This window comes from Hypomesus transpacificus, chromosome 3 (genome assembly GCF_021917145.1).
Source record: "Hypomesus transpacificus isolate Combined female chromosome 3, fHypTra1, whole genome shotgun sequence".
In the NCBI taxonomy this organism is placed as follows: Eukaryota; Metazoa; Chordata; class Actinopteri; order Osmeriformes; family Osmeridae; genus Hypomesus; species Hypomesus transpacificus.
In genome coordinates, this window is record NC_061062.1 from 6,556,808 (window position 1) to 6,576,674 (window position 19,867).

Here is a 19,867-nt window from a genome sequence, read left to right on the forward strand (position 1 = left end):
TCTGGTAAGGACTTTACAAGACTCGTTAAAGCAGGTAACTTTATTGATAAGTTTATTGAATTTCAAGTAATTTCCAGTCAGAAGTAAAGTAGTTCAAAACATTTTTTAACGAAAAGTAAGTCACATAGATGTAACAATATCCATGAGTGGAAAGTTCCCTTTTTAACTCATCATACAGTTCAGTTACACTAAATAAGAAGTTTCCCTTTTCAAAAGTGATTCCCTTACAAGGAATTTCCAACTTTACATATGTACTGTCAGTCCAAGTATAAGTTAGTGTTCAGCAACAGGGTTGGTATATTTCACCTGCCTACAAACTTCAGAAACATGGATTGCACATAAATATATCAAATGGAACATTAGTGCTATGAATATCATTGAAATGGAATGGCAAAATTTAACTTGCTGGAAAAATTGCCAGTACACTATACATTTTAAACTGCCTACACTATACATTTTAAACTGCCCAAGTATTTCAAAAGCAGCATGAGCCTAGGTTGAATATAGGAAATATGTTATGAGTAAGTGTTTCAAAATGTTGTTTGTGCACGTAACATGGACATAATCTATGAAGCTGACTGGCCAGTGTGATGACTTCGAATCTCAAAGTATAAAATGATGACACAAAATCATAAAATATGTAAATATAACCCATTTCCTGTGCAATTTATATAATTTCCTGTATAGCATCTAGGCTAGATGCTTTGCTAGCCTGCATTTCAGCTGATCGGGTTTAGCTCTCTGTTTTTATTCCTCCGATGCCTCTTTCGAATCTTGATGATCCACTGGATGCTGAGTTTTGCAAAGTTTGTTGCCTTAAACAGGGCCATGAACACTCCACACAGAATGGCAATGGTGTTCCAAGGGTTAGCTGTCACTATCTGCAGGACAGAGAGGGGGAAGGCATTTAGTGTCACACTTTCTGGCAGTGAGTAAAAATTGTGAATTAAGCAAAATGCCTTTGAACACTTACATCTCGGACTTCCTGTATGAATGGATCCCGCCATTCAAACACAACAAAGAACAGCTGATTGTTTTTTTCTGACTCGGGTCTTTTGTCATTGAACTTCACCACACTGGACTGGTGAAACACAGAGGACACATTACTACTACATCATAACACTGTTGTTACCCAATCACATAGCTTTGACTGATGGAATGGTTATAGCTCAGTGGTACAACTCAGGGGTCACAGAACACAGAGGCTGTGACCTATCAGAGATCTCACCTCTTGGCGAAATTCCATCGTCTCATTTCTTTTCCCAGAGGTTTTCACCAGAGACATCTTGACCCACGTCCTGAAGCCCCCAGAGAAGGTCCACATGGAGTAGGTCCGCTCACAGTCCTCCATGAACTCTGACTTATCTACACTAGAGACCAGAGGAGTCTGGGGAACTGGGACCATCTGCAGTACTCATTTGAAACTATAAATATTCCATGTATTGTATGTTTGTAATACATGTGTGTGTGCGTGTTTATATAAGTCATGTACAAATTATAAAACAACAAACTAAAACTATGATTATATTATGGCTTACCTTCTGGACAGGTCAACATATGTAGCAAACAGCATGTAGCTGATGGCACTAAAATCCTCTTCGGTTTCATTCAGACTGAACTGCAGGAAGATCAGTTCTCTGTTGCGTACATCCGAGGGGCCGCGGACCACCAAAGCTTGCTTCAACAAACCAGGTCAGGAGGTCATCAGTGACCATGTGAGGCATTTTTTTATCATCACATGTTTGTTGCTTTGCCGAAAAAGCATCTGCTAAACTCACACACATCTGTTCTGTTCAATGTACATGAAAATATGGGGATGGGTTTAGAGCTTAGTGATGGAGTGCTTCACTGCAGATCGAGAGGTCGCATGTTCGAATCACCCCCTGTACGTTGCTTAGGATAAAAGTGTCTGCGAAATGAACACATTAGAAATGGAAGGTGTTTGTGCATGCAGCGTGGTCTCACCTTGGTGTGGTTGGTGTAAGGGCCAGTGTATGTGACATCCTGCATGACACAGTCTCCTTCCTGGGGCTTCCCTGGTGCCACCAAGGGGGGGATGTGATCATGGTGGTGGTGTTTACAGCTCAGGAGCTGGGCTCTGCCTGGGTACAGAGCTATCCCTGCTCCAAACCACCAAGTACAAGTACACTTAGGAATGCTTGATTGGACCTGATGTTATTTTCCTCCAGGATCACAATGACTCTTATTGAGAGACTTGTTGCTCTTGTAGGTTAGCTATAACGAAGTTAACTCTTGTACTCTTGTCCTCGCTGTGAAATATTTTACTGTTGATTGTTCTTCTACAGGTACAGTCTTGCACTTTTTGGGGTTCTTGTTGTTTTAATTTGTAACTTGTATAACTGCATGCTCTTATGGGTCTTCCCTTTGGCACTTGTTTAGTTTTTTACAATGTTTGCTTCATGTTTTGGCTGCTTGCAATGTTTGCGACTACCTCGTTGTTATGATCAGTGACCCATGCTCTTTAGTAAAGCTCTCTCTTTTGGTAGTTGCTTTGGATAAAAGCGTCTGCTAAATGCATAAATGTCAATGTAAGTAAACATTAACTTTTTTATTCATTTCGCTTTTATCCAGAGCAACATGCAAATAATGCACATAGAAAGTAGCCTACAGCAGAGAATCAAAGTCAATAATGCATTTCAGTGGTTAGAGCCAATGAATGTCTACTTTACCAGGCATCAGTGGTATTAACCAGGCACAATTAAGAACCAGAGAGAAAATAATCTCTTTAGGCTGTACACAGTTTTCTTTTTGTTCTCACGGAGCCTTTACAAACCTGGAGGGGCAAACGAGTCGACCTCTTTGTAAGTGACGGACATGACAGGCTGGCTGAGCTTCTTCATGAAGTCAGTGATGGTCTGGTAGGCCAGGAACACGGCCACTGTGGTCAGCATCAGGTAGATGAGGATCAGGATGACCGACAATACGTTTTTTAGGCAGGCTTTACTGAACGCCATTGACGAGCTGCCATCTGTTGTGTCGTCATCTGTGATCAAAATGATAACTACGTTGACGTTAACGGGCAGAATACAGGTTAATGCACGTTAGTATTTCTGAGGAGAGTTTTGTAAACGCATATTTGGACCTGGCAGCGCGCCTCCGTTGGAGTCCTCCACCGTATCCTGATCCCCACTGTCTTTATGGTCATAGTCTAGGCTTGGAGAATCGTCTACATCATCATTAAACTGTATTGAACAAGTGTATGTGAAATAATACTGTTAAAATTGTCCTGGTCCAGTCCAATCAGATACATTTGTTTGATGTTAGTGTAAAACTAACATCAAACATCATTTTCTTTTTAAGGAGAAATTCCAGACGTCTCAAGCATGGTCATAGATTAATGGTTAGTAAATGTGTTAATTGCATTTGCACTACAACCATTGTTCTTTTGTAGGCCTATATTCTAAAATAATAACGAGATAATCCTCGTCTGTTCCATTTCATACTAAACATAAATAACTTTTCATGGTTCCATGTTCCTGTCAGCAGTAAAGTCACATGATGACACGAGTGCTTGAGAATGGGCGACCCTTATCTGCGGGGCCTCTGTTCCCGACTTAAAACTCTATACATGAAATCGATCATCTGTGAAATCAATGCCCAACTATGAAAGTTAAATTTGCAATAGCACTGAAAAGAAAACAGAAAGACAATCAGATCATTGTAGCCATTGTAGGTCCACACCAGCCTACCTCTTGATAAGACCGGGACGTCTCCTTTCTTAGCATTCCGACAAGTTGAAATTATTATTTTAAACAGCTGGCCACTTTCCTTTACTAAGTTATTAGGCTACAGTTTATTAATTTAAGTCATTTTCAATTCTAGGTTTCTGTCATTTCCCAGATGTACCACCCTCGTCTCGCAGGTACGTTGTTATGTTCGTTGGCACAGTAGGCTATGCACAGCAGCGCACCTATAGTCTAAAACTTGCTGCGCAAGTTTTTCAATGGGGAAACCCACTGAATAACAGTTGCGCAGCATAGACCGGCTTTGGTGCGCACCATATGATTCTTTGGAACACTCCTCCCACATGACCGTCAAAATGAAACAACTGAATGGTTCCCAAAACTGTCTTGGAACTTGAGAAAAGTATTAACCTATATTTTCTAGTGATATGGGTGATTGGCAAGCTTGTTTATAGGCTATAGGTCAAATAATTTCTGCTCAATACAGACTTTGTTAGAACGCTAAACTCGGGCGCAAGGCGGCGTTGCTAGAAGGAACGGTTGGGGGAAGATTCCTTATCTCAGGTGTTGTGACTTCAGACAGGTTCACCATGGGAGCTGTGGAACTGTGCGTGCTCTTCATATTAATCTCATCGAGTGTGGCGGAGGATATTCAACTGAAGTACAAGAAAGACTCCAAACCAGTGCGATTGTTCACCGACGAAGATCTAAGAAGACACGATGGGAGTGAGGTATCCTCCAGATTATCACCCTGAAAGCAGCGGTTCGATCGATATGACGACTCATTTCATTTTAACGAGTAATTATTTACCTTTCTGTGAAATGTTCAGGATGGGCGACCTATTTACATGGCAATCAAGGGAGCGGTGTTTGATGTTACCAAGGGAAAAGGTAAACAAGAGAGTGACGGATTCTCCACCTCGAGAACAAAAGATAACTTATCACTGCACAGGTGGGACGGGCCCTGTGGGGAAACACTTTGGCTATTTGTGCCATGATGCTTTAGACAAATGCAAATTGTTTATATTTTCCACGTAGACCCATGTGAATCATTACTATGGAAGCAAATCGTGACCAAAATTCAAATGAAATGCATTTCCAGAAATGCATTTTCATTTTAAGAATGTGGCTGCATTATTTGACTCATAAATCAAATTAGTATTCAATCATCCTATTTGCATTTTCATTTTCTTCTTTAAGACTGCTCATTCTTTCCCTTAATTAAAATGAAAACGAAAAAGACATTTGAAATTTAATTTTCAAAATATGCCCCAGCAAATAGATACCAAAATTCAATTCGAAATGTAAAATTTGAAAATGAAAATGCATTTCCAGAAATGCATTTTCATTTTAAGAACGTGGCTGCAAAATCGTGACCACAATTCAAATTCAAATGCATTTCCAGAATTGCATTTTCATTTTCAAGAACGTGGCTGCAAAATCGTGACCACAATTCAAATTCAAATGCATTTCCAGAAATGCATTTTCATTTTAAGAACGTGGCTGCAAAATCGTGACCACAATTCAAATTCAAATGTATTTCCAGAAATGCATTTTCATTTTAAGAATGTGGCTGCATTATTTGACTTTTAAATCAAATTAGTACTGATTAGTACTGAGCGGACATTGCATTTTCATTTTCATGTTCTGCCCGCAAAGAACTGCCCATTATTCGAAAACGAAAATGCATTCTGAGCGGCGCAGTAGAGTGACGTCAGTAGCCGCTCTTCTTCAGCTCCCTGCTGACCGAGCTACCCATCTTGTTCGGTAGGGGGCGGTGTGCACATACGCATTGCATTTTATGGCAAATGTGCCGGGAAATTGATTGAATTGCCGGGTCTTTAGAGGACGCATCACAGATCATGGCGCTCCCTCAAATTGTGCAGACACTGATAGAATTAGCTGAGCTGGTAGAAACTAATAATATATCTGAGTCTGATGCCCGTGACCGAGTAGAACAAGTCACAGAGAGCTTGGCTGCATACTCTGCCGTCACAGACGTACACATTAATGAGGTTGCCATAGTAAACCTCTCTTCAGTCCTGGAACGGCTGGATGCTGTGGAGCCTCAAATGGGACGGGGACGACCAACCATCCACATCCCGTTCGAGTCCATCGAAAACTATTTATTAAATGGTTTAAAAATAAAGGACATAGCGGAGCTGTTGTCGGCCACCAGACCATCCGTCGGAGGATGCAAAGCAACGGATTTATGGAGCTAGAAAGCTGACAAAAGTATCTGAATTTGAATATGAAAGATCTGAAATATTTGTGTGTCGAATTTCATAAAACTGAAATATATTGCTGTTGAATATATAATATCTGAATTATTTGTATGCCAAATTTAATACAACTGAATTATTTTGATCCAAAAATAAAACATTCTAAAATTCAGATTGCAGGAATTCAGATTCTTGAAATTCAGATTGCGGAAATTCAAATTCAGATTGCGGAAATTCAGATTTTGTCTGAACCAGGCCAAAGGTGAAACAGCTTGCTTTCACAGGAAAAAGTAGACCATTTAATAAATAGTTCTCGATGGACTCGAACGGGATGTGGATGGTTTGTCGTCCCCGTCCCATTTGAGGCTCCACAGCATCCAGCCGTTCCAGGACTGAAGAGAGGTGTACTATGGCAACCTCATTAATGTGTACGTCTGTGACGGCAGAGTATGCAGCCAAGCTCTCTGTGACTTGTTCTACTCGGTCACGGGCATCAGACTCAGATATATTATTAGTTTCTACCAGCTCAGCTAATTCTATCAGTGTCTGCACAATTTGAGGGAGCGCCATGATCTGTGATGCGTCCTCTAAAGACCCGGCAATTCAATCAATTTCCCGGCACATTTGCCATAAAATGCAATGCGTATGTGCACACCGCCCCCTACCGAACAAGATGGGTAGCTCGGTCAGCAGGGAGCTGAAGAAGAGCGGCTACTGACGTCACTCAACTGCGCCGCTCAGAATGCATTTTCGTTTTCGAATTATGGGCAGTAGTGATGGGAAGTTCGGTTCTTTTTACTGATTCGGTTCTTTGAATCTCGTTCAGTAAAATGAACGAATCTTTTTTTGAGTCATTTGTTCATTTCAGGGGGGGGGGGGGGGGGGGGGGGGGGGGGGGGGCTAGGGGGCTATACGTCCACTGCAAAGGACGTATAGCCCCTATACGTCCACTGTAGGTTAGTGCATGACATGTGCACCAGCAAATACTATTTCAAAATAAATTCCTGCATTAAAATAATGTATCATGAGTTTGTATGATTTGGTCATGTATTATCACACTAGCATTTAATTATCACGTCAAACAATTACACTGCACTAAACTGTAAGTGTAAATGTAAAGTGAAAATAACAAAACCAGTCAGTATGATGACTTGAGCGAATATCATTCATTCACGTCTTACTAAAACAGCGGCCACGCAAAAGGGAATAAGGAAACTGTTTCCTCTACTAAAAAATACAATGCGGGTCACGTGAAAAAAGGATCCAAAGACTCGTAGAAAGACCGAGTCGGGGAAGGAACTAATCATTCGTTTCCTCTAGCTACAGAGCCTATGCAGGTCACGTGAAAAATGATCCAAAGACTCGTAGAAAGACCGAGTCGGGAAAGGAACGAATCGTTCGTTTCCTCTTGCTACAGCCTATACAGGTCACGTGAAAAATGATCCAAAGACTCGTAGAAAGACCGAGTCGGGAAAGGAACGAATCGTTCGTTTCCTCTAGCTACAGAGCCTATGCAGGTCACGTGAAAAATGATCCAAAGACTCGTAGAAAGACCGAGTCGGGAAATGAACGAATCACTCGTTGAGAGGACTCGTTACTCCCGAGTCCTTATAAGGATTCGTTCAAAATGAACGAATCGTTCACGAACGACACATCACTAATGGGCAGTTCTTTGCGGGCAGAACATGAAAATGAAAATGCAATGTCCGCTCAGTACTAATCAGTACTAATTTGATTTATGAGTCAAATAATGCAGCCACATTCTTAAAATGAAAATGCATTTCTGGAAATACATTTGAATTTGAATTGTGGTCACGATTTTGCAGCCACGTTCTTAAAATGAAAATGCATTTCTGAAAATGCATTTGAATTTGAATTGTGGTCACGATTTTGCAGCCACGTTCTTGAAAATGAAAATGCATTTCTGGAAATGCATTTGAATTTGAATTGTGGTCACGATTTTGCAGCCACGTTCTTAAAATGAAAATGCATTTCTGGAAATGCATTTTCATTTTCAAATTTTACATTTCGAATTGAATTTTGGTATCTATTTGCTGGGGCATATTTTGAAAATTAAATTTCAAATGTCTTTTTCGTTTTCATTTTAATTAAGGGAAAGAATGAGCAGTCTTAAAGAAGAAAATGAAAATGCAAATAGGATGATTGAATACTAATTTTATTTATGAGTCAAATAATGCAGCCACATTCTTAAAATGAAAATGCATTTCTGGAAATGCATTTCATTTGAATTTTGGTCACGATTTGCTTCCATACATTACTGTGTCCATGTTAATAAATAGTAAAAAAATATATATTTCTGTTAAACCTTCAGAGTTCTACGGCAAAGGCGCGCCATATAACACTTTGGTTGGAAAAGACTCTACTAGAGCAGTGGCAAAAATGTCGCTGCAACCCGCCGACCTGACCTCTGACACCGTGAGTTGAAAGGTCATGACAAAGGGTTGCCGTCTATGTGGATAGCTGTTAACTGGTCTTTCGGTCTTAAGTTTCAATTTTAACATTCTGAATTTGTATTTGTTGTTTCTAACAGACGGGCCTCACCGCTGACGAGTTAAAGGGACTGGACAGTATATTTGAGGGCACATACAAGACCAAGTATCCCATTGTAGGCTACACTGCCTCGCGCATTCTTAATGAGGACGGAAGTCCAAAGGAGGACTTCAAACCCGAGGACCAGCCACATTTTAAAATTAAAGATGAGTTTTAATCCAATGTTTTTTTTCCATGTTAAAGTAGCCTAGGGAAGGTTTTAAAAACTGGTGATAGTAAATGAAAACGGCAGTGGTGTTTGAATGTAGAAAAATGTATTGCACTCCAGTAGGCCTACGACTTTTTCTTTTCCATTGTATCATCACTTAGAGCCAGAGCGGTACAGGCAGTGGCACCTCACAGACCTGTTTGTGGGTACTGTATTACATTAAAATAATACAATGAAACATTAAATGCAATATTCTCACATCAGTTGGTTGTCCAGGCTGTGTTATTAACTGCAGTACCACTGCACCTTCACTGCATTATTAGTATGCTACATATTTAAAAACAAACATTAATTAATCATAAAGAAGTGAGTGAACTTAAGTATTCACAAAACAAAAATGACAAATTAATCAACGCAACTCTAACCGATCAAAGGTCATTAAACCCAGGGTGCTGATGTAAGGTGATGAGATTGTTAGGGTGGGGCCTTAAATAGTTCTCACCCAGATAGGAAGTCGTCATGGTGGAGGTGAGGCGTTAGGAGTGCCCGAGAAGTGAGTCAGTAACGCACTACGTCAGTAAGAAAGTAAGTAATCTACAACGGAGTTCAAAGGACACGCGCCCTTCCCTGGAGTCCCTGGGCAGGACTCGCGTTCTTTATCAGGGAGCGGTTTCACAGGGTGAAGACCACTACGATTCCCGATCCCGAGGAGAACGCGCTATTCACCGGGAGCCGCTGCAACATCAACAGTCAAGATGCCGAAAACGGTGAGGCTTTGCACGACTATGTGTATGTAAATGTAAAAATATCACAAATCAGTCACCAGAACTACGAATAATGTATGATAAGGTGATTAAATTAAGAAGTTAATATTTGGTGAATATGTTTAACACCTTTATTACATTTTGATGCATAATCAACAACCAACTGTTCCCTTCATCATAATTAAGTATCATGAGTAACAATTGTTGTAGGTCAAGTGTTGAACAGAGAATTTTATAGTTTGTTGAGAGTTTGAAACTCACACGAGTCAATTTCATGCAGGATTCAGCCCTTTTGAAACTTATTAACTAAACAGAGTTGGACCCACACCCAAAGCCATTATACTGGCTAACCAGAGCACAGTCTGCCTCTTTTTTTCACCACAGCAGTTACTCAGTCACAATTTGTGACATAAGTGTTGCTAATGCTAAATTCAGGTGATATGAGATTCACAGCTGTATGTCAAGGATGTATTCTTTTACAACGAGCAGTATTTACAATAGTGTTCAACGTGATATATTACACGGTGACTCGAGCGAAGGACTAGGTAGCCTATTGTGTAGTCGACAGTTTCAAAATGACAAGCTGGATATAAATGAGTAACTGGTTGAGAAAGCGCCCAGCAATAGCCCCTGGTTGGCCAAGCCCATGGTATCTGTGTCTCTGATACAGTTCTCCAGGATCATTACAGGAATGTCAGTTGGAACACTTGTACACCTGAAACACACTGCCCAAGGAGAATGTCTGACCACAGGGGTCACATTGACGGATGACGTGGTTTCTACTGTACATACAGCCACTACAGGATAAGCCATGCCCTGCCAGAGGGTTATGAAGTGGGGCAGGATATTTACATTAGGATAGGACGTTCTCCTACATATGACCTCATATTGCTAAAGTTTTCTTGATTGTGATATGTTTAATGGAAACACGTATCTTTTTTAATCATTTGTGAAGAATTTTAAAGCAACTGATTCATGTGAAAGTAGAAGACTTTATCTCTCAAGTGTGTGAAATGGGTGGAATTAGTTAGGAAACATGGCGATCATAAAGATGGATGTTCCCGAGTGTTGGCTAAGTTCAGGAGGGCTATCTTTATAACAGGTGAGGCTCTGGAGTTCATAAAAGGCTTGTGCAATGCTTCCACACTGTCAAGGTTAATGGATTAGTTATGAAATTGCTCTGCAAGGGAAAGCAGATACAATTCAGTCAAGTTTCCCCACTATTCCGAAACCCCTGGGAGTTTTCTATAGTCTATTGATTGCACAGGCGACCACACAATGATATCTACACGAAGAGATTGCCATGTATCCTCGAGTCCTGTTGCCTTGGTTTTTACATGTGTAACAGCAGTTGAACAACAGCGTCATGAGACAAGAGATGTTGTCATTATGAAACCTTATAGGAGCCTGCTTGGCTGGCAGGCACTGACTGCTTTTTATCTACTTTTAAGTTACCTCTTGGCACCTTGCAAAGGTAGTCCAAAGTCTAATGAGATAGTGTGCAATTAGAAATGATTTATGAGCAAAGCATTTTAGTGCCACACATTAAAGGGCCAGTACACCTAAGTAACAGTTGGCCAATTATTCATGTGTCTCACATGTTATGAAGGTGGCAGGTCCGGTAAAAGAGAGGTTCAGGTATAGAGGCTTTCGGTCTACATTCATGAATAACTCTCCCATCTGTAGGCAACTCTCAATCATTTCAAATCAAGTCAGCGAGTCTATACAATCCCTTCAAAGTTCACGTGTCTAGTGTTCGGTGTTACAAAACGTGGACATTTGACACTTCATGTTAGCATGACCTAAAACCGTGATGGAAACTGTAGGACGGATCGTAAACATGAGCAATTACAGCCGTCGGTGTACATCCTGCATTGCATCATCGCTTGAGTCCTGTGGACCGTCCAGTTCAGCAGCAGACATGCGACTGATATGTGGAAGTGACGTGCCTCCCTCTTTCTACCGTGTTGTTTCTGCAGGTGAACGTTCGAGTGACCACCATGGACGCGGAGCTGGAGTTCTCCTTCCATCCCAACACCACAGGAAAACAGCTCTTCGAACAAGTCCGTCACGACACAGACTCTTAATAACCAGCATCACAATCACAACAATCCTAGTCCTAATCCTAATGTTGTTAGTGTGCTTGTCAAGATGATTTCTGCTGTGACTCATGTCTTGTGTGTTTCAGGTGGTCAGGACTGTGGGGTTAAGGGAAGTCTGGTACTTTGGGCTGCAGTTTGTGGACAGTAAAGGATTTCCCACATGGCTGAAATTTGAGAAAAAGGTTAATAAACATGTTCTTTGCATTATATTTGAAATGTATGTACAGTTTGTAAGTATATGTTTGTAAGTCACTCATGTTCAAGTTCCACAACACTACCTCCCCCAGCCACACACACACACATGCACACACTACACAACCACACCACACGTAGGCCTACACACAAATACCATCCACCCACACAGACCACGCCTATACATAAACCACACAGGACACAGTCACCCACAATAATAAATCCCACCATCTCCCCCTAACCCCTCGTTAGGTCACAGCCCAGGACGTGAAGAAGGAGAACCCCCTCCAGTTTAAGTTCCGGGCCAAATTCTACCCCGAGGACGTGTCTGAGGAGCTCATCCAGGAGATCACCCAGAAGATGTTCTTCCTGCAGGTGAAGGAGGCCATCCTGAGTGACGAGGTGTACTGTCCCCCGGAGTCCGCCGTGCTGCTGGCCTCCTACTCTGTCCAAGCCAAGTTCGGAGACTACAACAAAGACGTGCACCCGACCGGTTACCTCAGCAACGAGCGCCTGCTGCCCAGGAGGTGAGGGTCAGAGTTCGAGCAGGGCAGAGCAGAGCAGCATTGTTCTCTGAGGGGAAATGTTACTGTTACGACCTGTTACTACAGTAGAGGCAACAAAATATACTACAGAGTCAACAGTGTATATATAAGGCAACAGAATGTACAAGATATACAGGACTCCGAGTTACATTTACATGTATTCTTTTAGCAGACGTTTTTATCCAAAGCGGCTTCCAAGAGAGAGCTTTACAAAAAGTGCATAGGTCAATGATCATAAACAGCGAGATAGCCCCAAACATTGCGGGTACCCGAAACATGTAGCATACATTGTGAAAAAGCAAATAAGTGCCACTGGGTAGAGCCAGAAGAGCATGTGGTGTAATGTAACAACATGATCCTCGGGAGTGTTGAGAGATCGTGGGAGATGGAGGGTTTGAGTTGAATACTAATTGAAATCTAAAACATACAGTGTACAGTACTGCAAAATACAGTTGGTCCTCAGCGTTATGATGCATAGACAGTGTACTGTAAACATGGTTAGGGGGTGTAAAACACTGGTGTGGTATCCAGTATTTACATCAGATGACCATGAGACAGCTGGACAATGAAGGAGCAGGTTCCAGCACTCATGGGGTTCCTCTGTTCCACTCACACCTGATGTTGCTCCTCCCTCGTCAGAGTGCTGGACCAACACAAGCTGTCCAAGGAGGAGTGGGAGAAACGGATCCAGACCTGGCACGAGGAGCACAGGAACATGCTGAAGTAAGCGCTCGCTAACCTCACCATGATATCACATCTCATCTGAATGATGGAGCCTTTCACCATTTCATTGATCCATTCATGACTCTCACAAGTGTTCTCCATTGATCCATGCTGAGCAGGGAGGATTCCATGGTGGAGTATCTGAAGATCGCCCAGGACCTGGAGATGTACGGCGTGAACTATTTTGACATCAAGAACCGCAAAGGGACTGACCTGTGGCTGGGCGTGGACGCTCTCGGGCTCAACATCTATGAGAAGGATGATAAGTAAATATCCCAACACATAAAACATCTCATATAATAATATATATAATATAGAAAACATAAAAATGACTCTCAAGTTTAAGTTAATTGTTAATAACATATTAACAGAGGTACTGGCAAATAAATGATTCTTAGGCTTCGTCAACTACCAGTATTGTGAGACTGAAATAATAAAAAATATTATCTCTCTCTAGTCGAACTAAACAAATGACATGGGTCAAATCACGGTTAGCCTCCCAAATGGCTCAGTAGCAAATGTACAAAAATTCAATTGTAATATCTCTGAACTAAACAAACGCCGTGTGACAGACTAATGACATCACATTTGGCCTCCTGTCCTGCTTGGTTGTTGAGTGACCCCTCGCGTGTACCTGGGCAGCGCCCCGGGGTTCAATAACCCCCGTTACCGACCTCCACAAGTCTGCCACACAGCCGTGCTAGCGTGTGACCAGCTGGTTGTTGTGATGACGAGGTCATTCCCCTAGTTGTGTCGAGTCAAACACAGTACACAGTTGACTCTTAAAATTAACATCTCCTTTTCTTTCAGATTAACTCCAAAGATTGGATTCCCCTGGAGTGAAATCAGGAACATTTCCTTCAACGATAAGAAATTCATCATCAAGCCCATAGATAAGAAAGCTCCAGTGAGTAAATGACTTTTGTGTTCCTCTGACTTACCCAACACCTCACAGAGAGGGTTGCCATCATAACCACACCCAGCCTGAATTCCTCCTGGCGTCTCTCCCTCCAGGACTTCCTGTTCTACGCGGCCCGCCTGCGCGTCAACAAAAACATCCTGCAGCTCTGCATGGGGAACCACGAGCTGTACATGCAGCGGCGCAAGCCCGATACCATCGAGGTGCAGCAGATGAAGGCCCAGGCCCGCGAGGGAAGGAACCAAAAACAGATGGAGAGGTGTGTGTGGGTGGGGTGGGGGGGGGGGGGGTTAGGATTGAGGTTGGGGGACGGGGTACGGGGGAGGGCAGGGGTTGGAGACGTGGGGGAGGGTTGAAGATGTGGGGGGTGGGGGGGGGTTGAGGAGGTGGAGGGGGGGAAAGTGGGGTGGACGTCGGTGGAGTTCGGGAGGGTAAGGGGGAGGAGATGGAGAGGTCAGTTGCGAGGGAAGTGAGGGGATGAGGTGGGGAGGTGTAGACTGTTCCTGTGGACCGCCTTCTTTGTGCGTCAGTCAGTCTAATCCCAACACCTCGGCAGGGCTCAACTGGAGGGTGAGAAAAAGAAGAGGGAGGCCATGGAGAAGGAGAAGGAGAACATGGAGAAGGAGAAGCAGGACCTGATTTTGAGGCTCTACCAGTTTGAAGAGACCACAAAGAAAGCACAGAGAGGTGAGCCCAGGGGCTGCAGAGGTGCTGACCCCTGCTGGTCACTCACTGCGTCGCATCTGACAGGATGGCCGGTTTATACCGTCTCTGGGAGACTGCGTGGGAGACCATCCAGACCAAACATTTACATAATCCTGTTAATCCATGAGGAATTTTGGAAAGAAAAGTGATGGTTGGAGTTCAACACTTGGGTAGTGTAAAGGGGTTAGTATAGCTAGGTGGTAGAGCTTTTGACAGCAGAACACCTCCCCTGTATTTCACTTTAGATAAAAGCATCTGCTAAATAAACACCTTTTTAGTAGTAGTTTAAACACCAGTGTTGTCAAACACAAAGTGTTGTTTAGTTGAACATTAGTCAAACACAAAGTCTTCTACCAAACATTGACCTCAGAGTTTCTTCCAAACCCGGACCCAACAAGCCTCTAGTGCTGACATGGCGCTCCTGTGTCCCTCAGAAATGGAGGAGCAGCTGGAGAGAGCCGCCCGGCTGGAGGAGGAGCGGAGGAGGGTGGAGCAGGAGGCCGCGCGGCTGGAGGCTGAGAGGCAGGAGGCCGTCCTGGCCAAGGAGGCTCTGGCCCGGCAGGCGGAGGACCAGCTGAAGAGCCAGGAGCAGCTGGTGGGTTCAGGGAGAGGCAGAGCTTCCTGTCAGGCTGCAGTCGCAAGGCTTTGTACCATTTGTGGGATTTGTAGTCTTCTTCACACCAAATCGTGCACATTTGTAGTCTCCTTTAAATGAAACCACACCTATATGTAACCGTCTTCAAAGAAAAAAACTGCAGGTGCTTTGGTTTGAAAGAAACGTAGAAAGACAATCAAATGAAAGAGTTGCCATTGTTGCGCTGTGTTCCTATCCTGTGTGTGCAGACAGCAGAGCTGGCAGAGTACACCAGTAAGATACTCATCCTGGAGGAGGCCAAGAGGGCGAAGGAGGAGGAGGCTGACTCCTGGGAGCACAGGGTGAGTCTGGGCAGGTCAAACCCTGGGGGGGGTGAGTCTGGGCAGGTCAAACCCTGGGGGGGGTGAGTCTGGGCAGGTCAAACCCTGGGGGGGGTGAGTCTGGGCAGGTCAAACCCTGGGGGGGGTGAGTCTGGGCAGGTCAAACCCTGGGGGGGGTGAGTCTGGGCAGGTCAAACCCTGGGGGGGGTGAGTCTGGGCAGGTCAAACCCTGGGGGGGGTGAGTCTGGGCAGGTCAAACCCTGGGGGGGGTGAGTCTGGGCAGGTCAAACCCTGGGGGGGGTGAGTCTGGGCAGGTCAAACCCTGGGGGGGGTGAGTCTGGGCAGGTCAAACCCTGGGGGGGGTGAGTCTGGGCAGGTATATGTAAATATGTGCTTTCTGATGCCAGGAGCAAGTGAGCGTGGTTCAGTACCCATGCAGAGACAGGGCATGGGCTCCCCGGTGGCTCATCGGTTAAGCACTTACCGCAGGGGCCCGGGTTCAGTTCCAGCCTTGGCCATCTATCTCACTGACGTTTCCTGTCATTCCACACTAAATCTATTACAAAGTAAAAAAGCCCCCCCAAAAAATAAAAGTGAGGGGTCGTTTCCACAGAGGTCGCCTCATTACAGCCAAACATAACTCCCAGACGACCAGAGTGAGCCTAAACTAGTCTCTGCCCCCCCCCCCCTCTGTCCCCCCAGGCTAAGGAGGTGCAGGAGGATCTCCTGAAGACGAGAGAGGAGCTGCACCTGGTGATGGCTGCTCCGCCTCCTCCTCCTCCACCCGCGGCGGCGCCTCCTGCCCCCGCCTCCTCCTCCTCAGACAGCGAGAGCGACCACGAGGAGCAGAACGGCGAGCACAGCGAGGAGCACAGCACCTACAGCGCCGAGCTGCAGACGCAGGACATCAACGACCACCGCCAGGAGGAAGATCGCGTCACCGAGGCAGAGAAGAACGAGCGCGTGCAGAAGCAGCTGCTGGTGAGAGAGGGCTGAGTGTGTGTGTGTGTGTGTGTGGGTGGGTGTGTCTGGCTGTCTGTTGTATGAGAGGAAGAAGAGTTCTTTTAAAACCAACCCCGGCTCCAACAAATACATGACTTCTCTACTTTACTCTATATTGTATTCTTCTCTCCTATCTATTTTACTCTACACTCCTCTAACGCTCTACTCCAAGCCTTGGGGGTGTAAAATCCAGAATAAGGATTCATGCTTACAATCATGCTAGTTGTTTACAGTGTCTCTCTGTGCTCCTAGGCCCTGAGCTCAGAGCTGGACGACGCCCGGGACGACAGCAGGAAGACCCAGAATGACCTCCTGCACAGCGAGAACGTGCGCGTGGGCCGCGACAAGTACAAGACCCTGCGGCAGATACGCATGGGGAACACCAAGCAGAGGGTGGACGAGTTTGAGGCCTTGTAAAGACTACAGCAGACAACACCTCTAACTGTAGTGTCGTTGAGTAAAGTGTTTTGAAAGTGATTTGGCTTGTAATATTTTGGAAAGTGAACGTTTTTTAGATCAATGTTTTTATTTTTTCCTGGATAATGTTTTAATTTGTAATAAGAATGAACACATAGTTTTAATTCTTAGAGGTGACTGGGGGAGAAACTTCTGTATTTAGTTTCAAGGAGTCCTGGGATGGCTAATTTGATCAGCATGTTATCTTTGTAATTGATTGAAAAAACAAACTGAGCAAACTATTACAACCATCATGCATTTTAGTTTCAGTTTTTGTGTGGCCAAATTAGAATGACTTTGTCTCGTATTTGGACAATTTTGACACAAATTAGTGCACATCTTTATACATATACATTTTGAAACCATAATAGTTGCAAACCGATAAACACTATGCGTGTTAAATTATCTTTAAATGGGTTCAAAAGTGCGAAATGTCATAACTTTTATCTACAAAAACGACTTTTGTAATGGCATCCCACAATTATCTGTACAGTTACTCATCTCATGTTGAGTAAATATAATCATTCATACTTTAAGATCAAGAGTCATTTTGAAGTAATTACAAACATAATTGCAATGGAAAGGATGCACCTTGAGTTGAAGGATTGTGATAATTTATTAACAAGAAGAGTGTTTGCAAATTGTGTTGCTAGACAACCGCTTATGAAGCCTGGAAACAGTATCTCGTTGTCCAGTTCCAGCATAAATATTGTATTTTCGGTTGAAAGCACACATCATGCTTGATATCCTTGGAAAGTGTTCAGAACTACTTAATGAAAAGGTCATTTTTGTAGACTACATTGACATATTGTACCAAATAAGACATATGTGATTGGGAATTTTATATTATTTGTATAACATCTTACTATAAGATATGAGCCACCGTAAGACCAAGGCCACTGAGCACCTGCCAAATACGCTCGTGACGAATTGGCCAAATAAGGTCGCCACCCCCCTGTGACGGGGGTGGTTCTGAAAGAACAGCTCCATATGAAGAGCATATGCGGTGTCCCTAAAGGTGCTCGAGCTTGTTTTCCATTGGTAAGGATAGTCAGTTTAGACATGGGACATTTCAATTCCCTTCTCTAGCTGCGATCAAACTTTTGTCTTTTGAGTGTCTTTATAATGAAAAAACAGAACGCGCGGACCCTCGCGCTCATCATCAGCATTCTAACCTACCTGCTGGTTGGAGCCGCCGTGTTTGATACCCTGGAATCTAAACAGGAAAAAACACAGAAGAAGAAAATAGATGACAGAAAATACGAACTTATGCGCAAATATAATTTGACCAAAGAGAAATATGACGAGATTGAAATGGTGGTTCTACAGTTAAAGCCACACAAGGCTGGGGTCCAGTGGAAGTTTGCCGGGTCTTTTTACTTCGCTATCACTGTGATAACAACTATAGGTAAGACAAGTTGTGTTTCCTGTGTTTCATCAGTAGTTTACACTGAGTAAAATAAAAACCTTACAAAACGTGTCTCATCAATAGCAATATGTAGGCTATATTTAATCGGAATCACACAGGCTAAACCGAAAAATTTAAGTAATTTAATGACTCTTCACAGCACCTGAGGCTCCACAAATTACATTTTTCATATAAATAGCCTCAACAGCATATTAATTCACGATCTATAAGTTATTTGGGAACAAAAGGTTTATATTTTTTAAAGATTGTTTTGTATGTAAAGAATGTTTTTACATATGGTAGCCTATATGTAAAAAACTTAACCTGGTTATATTAGTCAAGACCTCTGAACTCGACTAATACCTGTGACCTTTACCCCCAGGGTATGGACACGCTGCCCCCAGTACGGACTCAGGGAAGCTGTTCTGCATGTTCTACGCTCTCCTGGGAATCCCTCTCACGCTGGTCATGTTCCAGAGCCTGGGGGAGCGGATCAATACCTTCGTCAGGTTTCTGCTGCACAGCGTCAAGAAATGCCTGGGACTGCGTCACACCCAGGTGTCCATGGCCAACATGGTGACCATCGGCTTCTTCTCCTGCATCAGCACCCTGTGCGTCGGGGCTCTCGCCTTCTCCCAGTACGAAGGCTGGAGCTTCTTCCACGCCTTCTACTACTGCTTCATCACGCTGACCACCATCGGCTTCGGGGACTACGTGGCGCTGCAGAAGGACCACGCCCTGCAGAACGACCCCAGGTACGTGGCCTTCTGCTTCGTCTACATCCTCACGGGCCTCACGGTGATCGGGGCCTTCCTGAACCTGGTGGTGCTGCGCTTCCTAACCATGAACGCCGAGGACGAGCGGCGGGACGCCGAGCAGAGGGCCCTGCTCTCCGACGGGAGGCCGAGACGGGACGGGCGCCTCCCGCCCTCCGTCTCCCTCGCCTCCTCGTCCGCGCCCCCGGACGGCCGCGGCGCCAAGCGGGGGATAAAGGACGCCTACACGGAGGTGATGCACTTCCAGACTGTGTGCTCCTGCCTGTGGTACACGGGCCGCGAGGACGACCTGTCCCTCTCAGAGGCGTGCATGGAGCAGGTCGGCCTATCCCCGCACCCCCTGGACCCGGGCACCGTGGGCTGCGTGTGCAGCAGGCACCACTGCAGCGTCAGCTCCATCTCCTCAGGCCTGCGCTTCCTGTCGCCGCTCACGGCCTTCAAGAGACGCAGCTCCGTCTGACCTGGGGACGTGGCCCCGTACTGATGTCCAGTCTGGAACGTCACGTAGACCGAAACAGACATGCGGTGTCCTGGCAGAAAGAGTTACCACTCAGAATGACCTACCTAAAAGAGGTGTGCTTGTCGATTAGGGACCAGGGACCATCAGAACACCTGTGTGAGTGTAGCCAATGTGGATTAGCTCAACTCACTCCTCAACTATGTACACAAACCTCTCATGCCAGTCAATCGTTTTGTTGGTGTAGCTTGTAGTGGT

General features: G+C 44.4%; 4 protein-coding genes across 5 annotated transcripts; 3 read left to right on the forward strand and 1 right to left on the reverse strand.

The window, feature by feature from the left end:
* Positions 1-35: 35 nt before the first annotated feature.
* pacc1 (proton activated chloride channel 1) lies at positions 36-3,798 on the reverse strand. Its single transcript, XM_047018367.1, has 8 exons — positions 3,711-3,798; positions 3,104-3,203; positions 2,795-3,004; positions 1,966-2,120; positions 1,539-1,678; positions 1,229-1,370; positions 974-1,081; positions 36-881 (listed from the first exon to the last, which is right to left on the reverse strand). The coding sequence occupies exons 1-8, from the start codon at positions 3,744-3,746 to the stop codon at positions 720-722; spliced, it is 1,053 nt and encodes a 350-aa protein (XP_046874323.1). The 5' UTR covers positions 3,747-3,798; the 3' UTR covers positions 36-719.
* On the forward strand, positions 3,770-8,908 carry nenf (neudesin neurotrophic factor). Of its 2 annotated transcripts, none has more exons than XM_047018369.1 (5): positions 3,770-3,883; positions 4,284-4,435; positions 4,535-4,595; positions 8,259-8,362; positions 8,478-8,908. In XM_047018369.1, the coding sequence occupies exons 1-5, from the start codon at positions 3,862-3,864 to the stop codon at positions 8,652-8,654; spliced, it is 516 nt and encodes a 171-aa protein (XP_046874325.1). In that variant the 5' UTR covers positions 3,770-3,861; the 3' UTR covers positions 8,655-8,908. The 2 variants fall into 2 exon arrangements, with proteins under 2 accessions (XP_046874325.1, XP_046874324.1); XM_047018368.1 differs by lacking the exon at positions 3,770-3,883 and adding an exon at positions 4,003-4,107.
* Positions 8,909-9,186: 278 nt separating this feature from the next.
* On the forward strand, positions 9,187-17,470 carry ezra (ezrin a). The gene is made up of 13 exons (XM_047018424.1): positions 9,187-9,412; positions 11,389-11,472; positions 11,598-11,693; positions 11,956-12,230; positions 12,888-12,971; positions 13,091-13,237; positions 13,782-13,878; positions 13,986-14,149; positions 14,447-14,577; positions 15,030-15,190; positions 15,439-15,531; positions 16,213-16,491; positions 16,765-17,470. The coding sequence occupies exons 1-13, from the start codon at positions 9,401-9,403 to the stop codon at positions 16,927-16,929; spliced, it is 1,788 nt and encodes a 595-aa protein (XP_046874380.1). The 5' UTR covers positions 9,187-9,400; the 3' UTR covers positions 16,930-17,470.
* A 578-nt stretch (positions 17,471-18,048) lies between these two features.
* Positions 18,049-19,612, forward strand: kcnk3b (potassium channel, subfamily K, member 3b). The gene is made up of 2 exons (XM_047018236.1): positions 18,049-18,376; positions 18,759-19,612. The coding sequence occupies exons 1-2, from the start codon at positions 18,094-18,096 to the stop codon at positions 19,610-19,612; spliced, it is 1,137 nt and encodes a 378-aa protein (XP_046874192.1). The 5' UTR covers positions 18,049-18,093.
* The last annotated feature ends 255 nt before the right edge of the window (positions 19,613-19,867 follow it).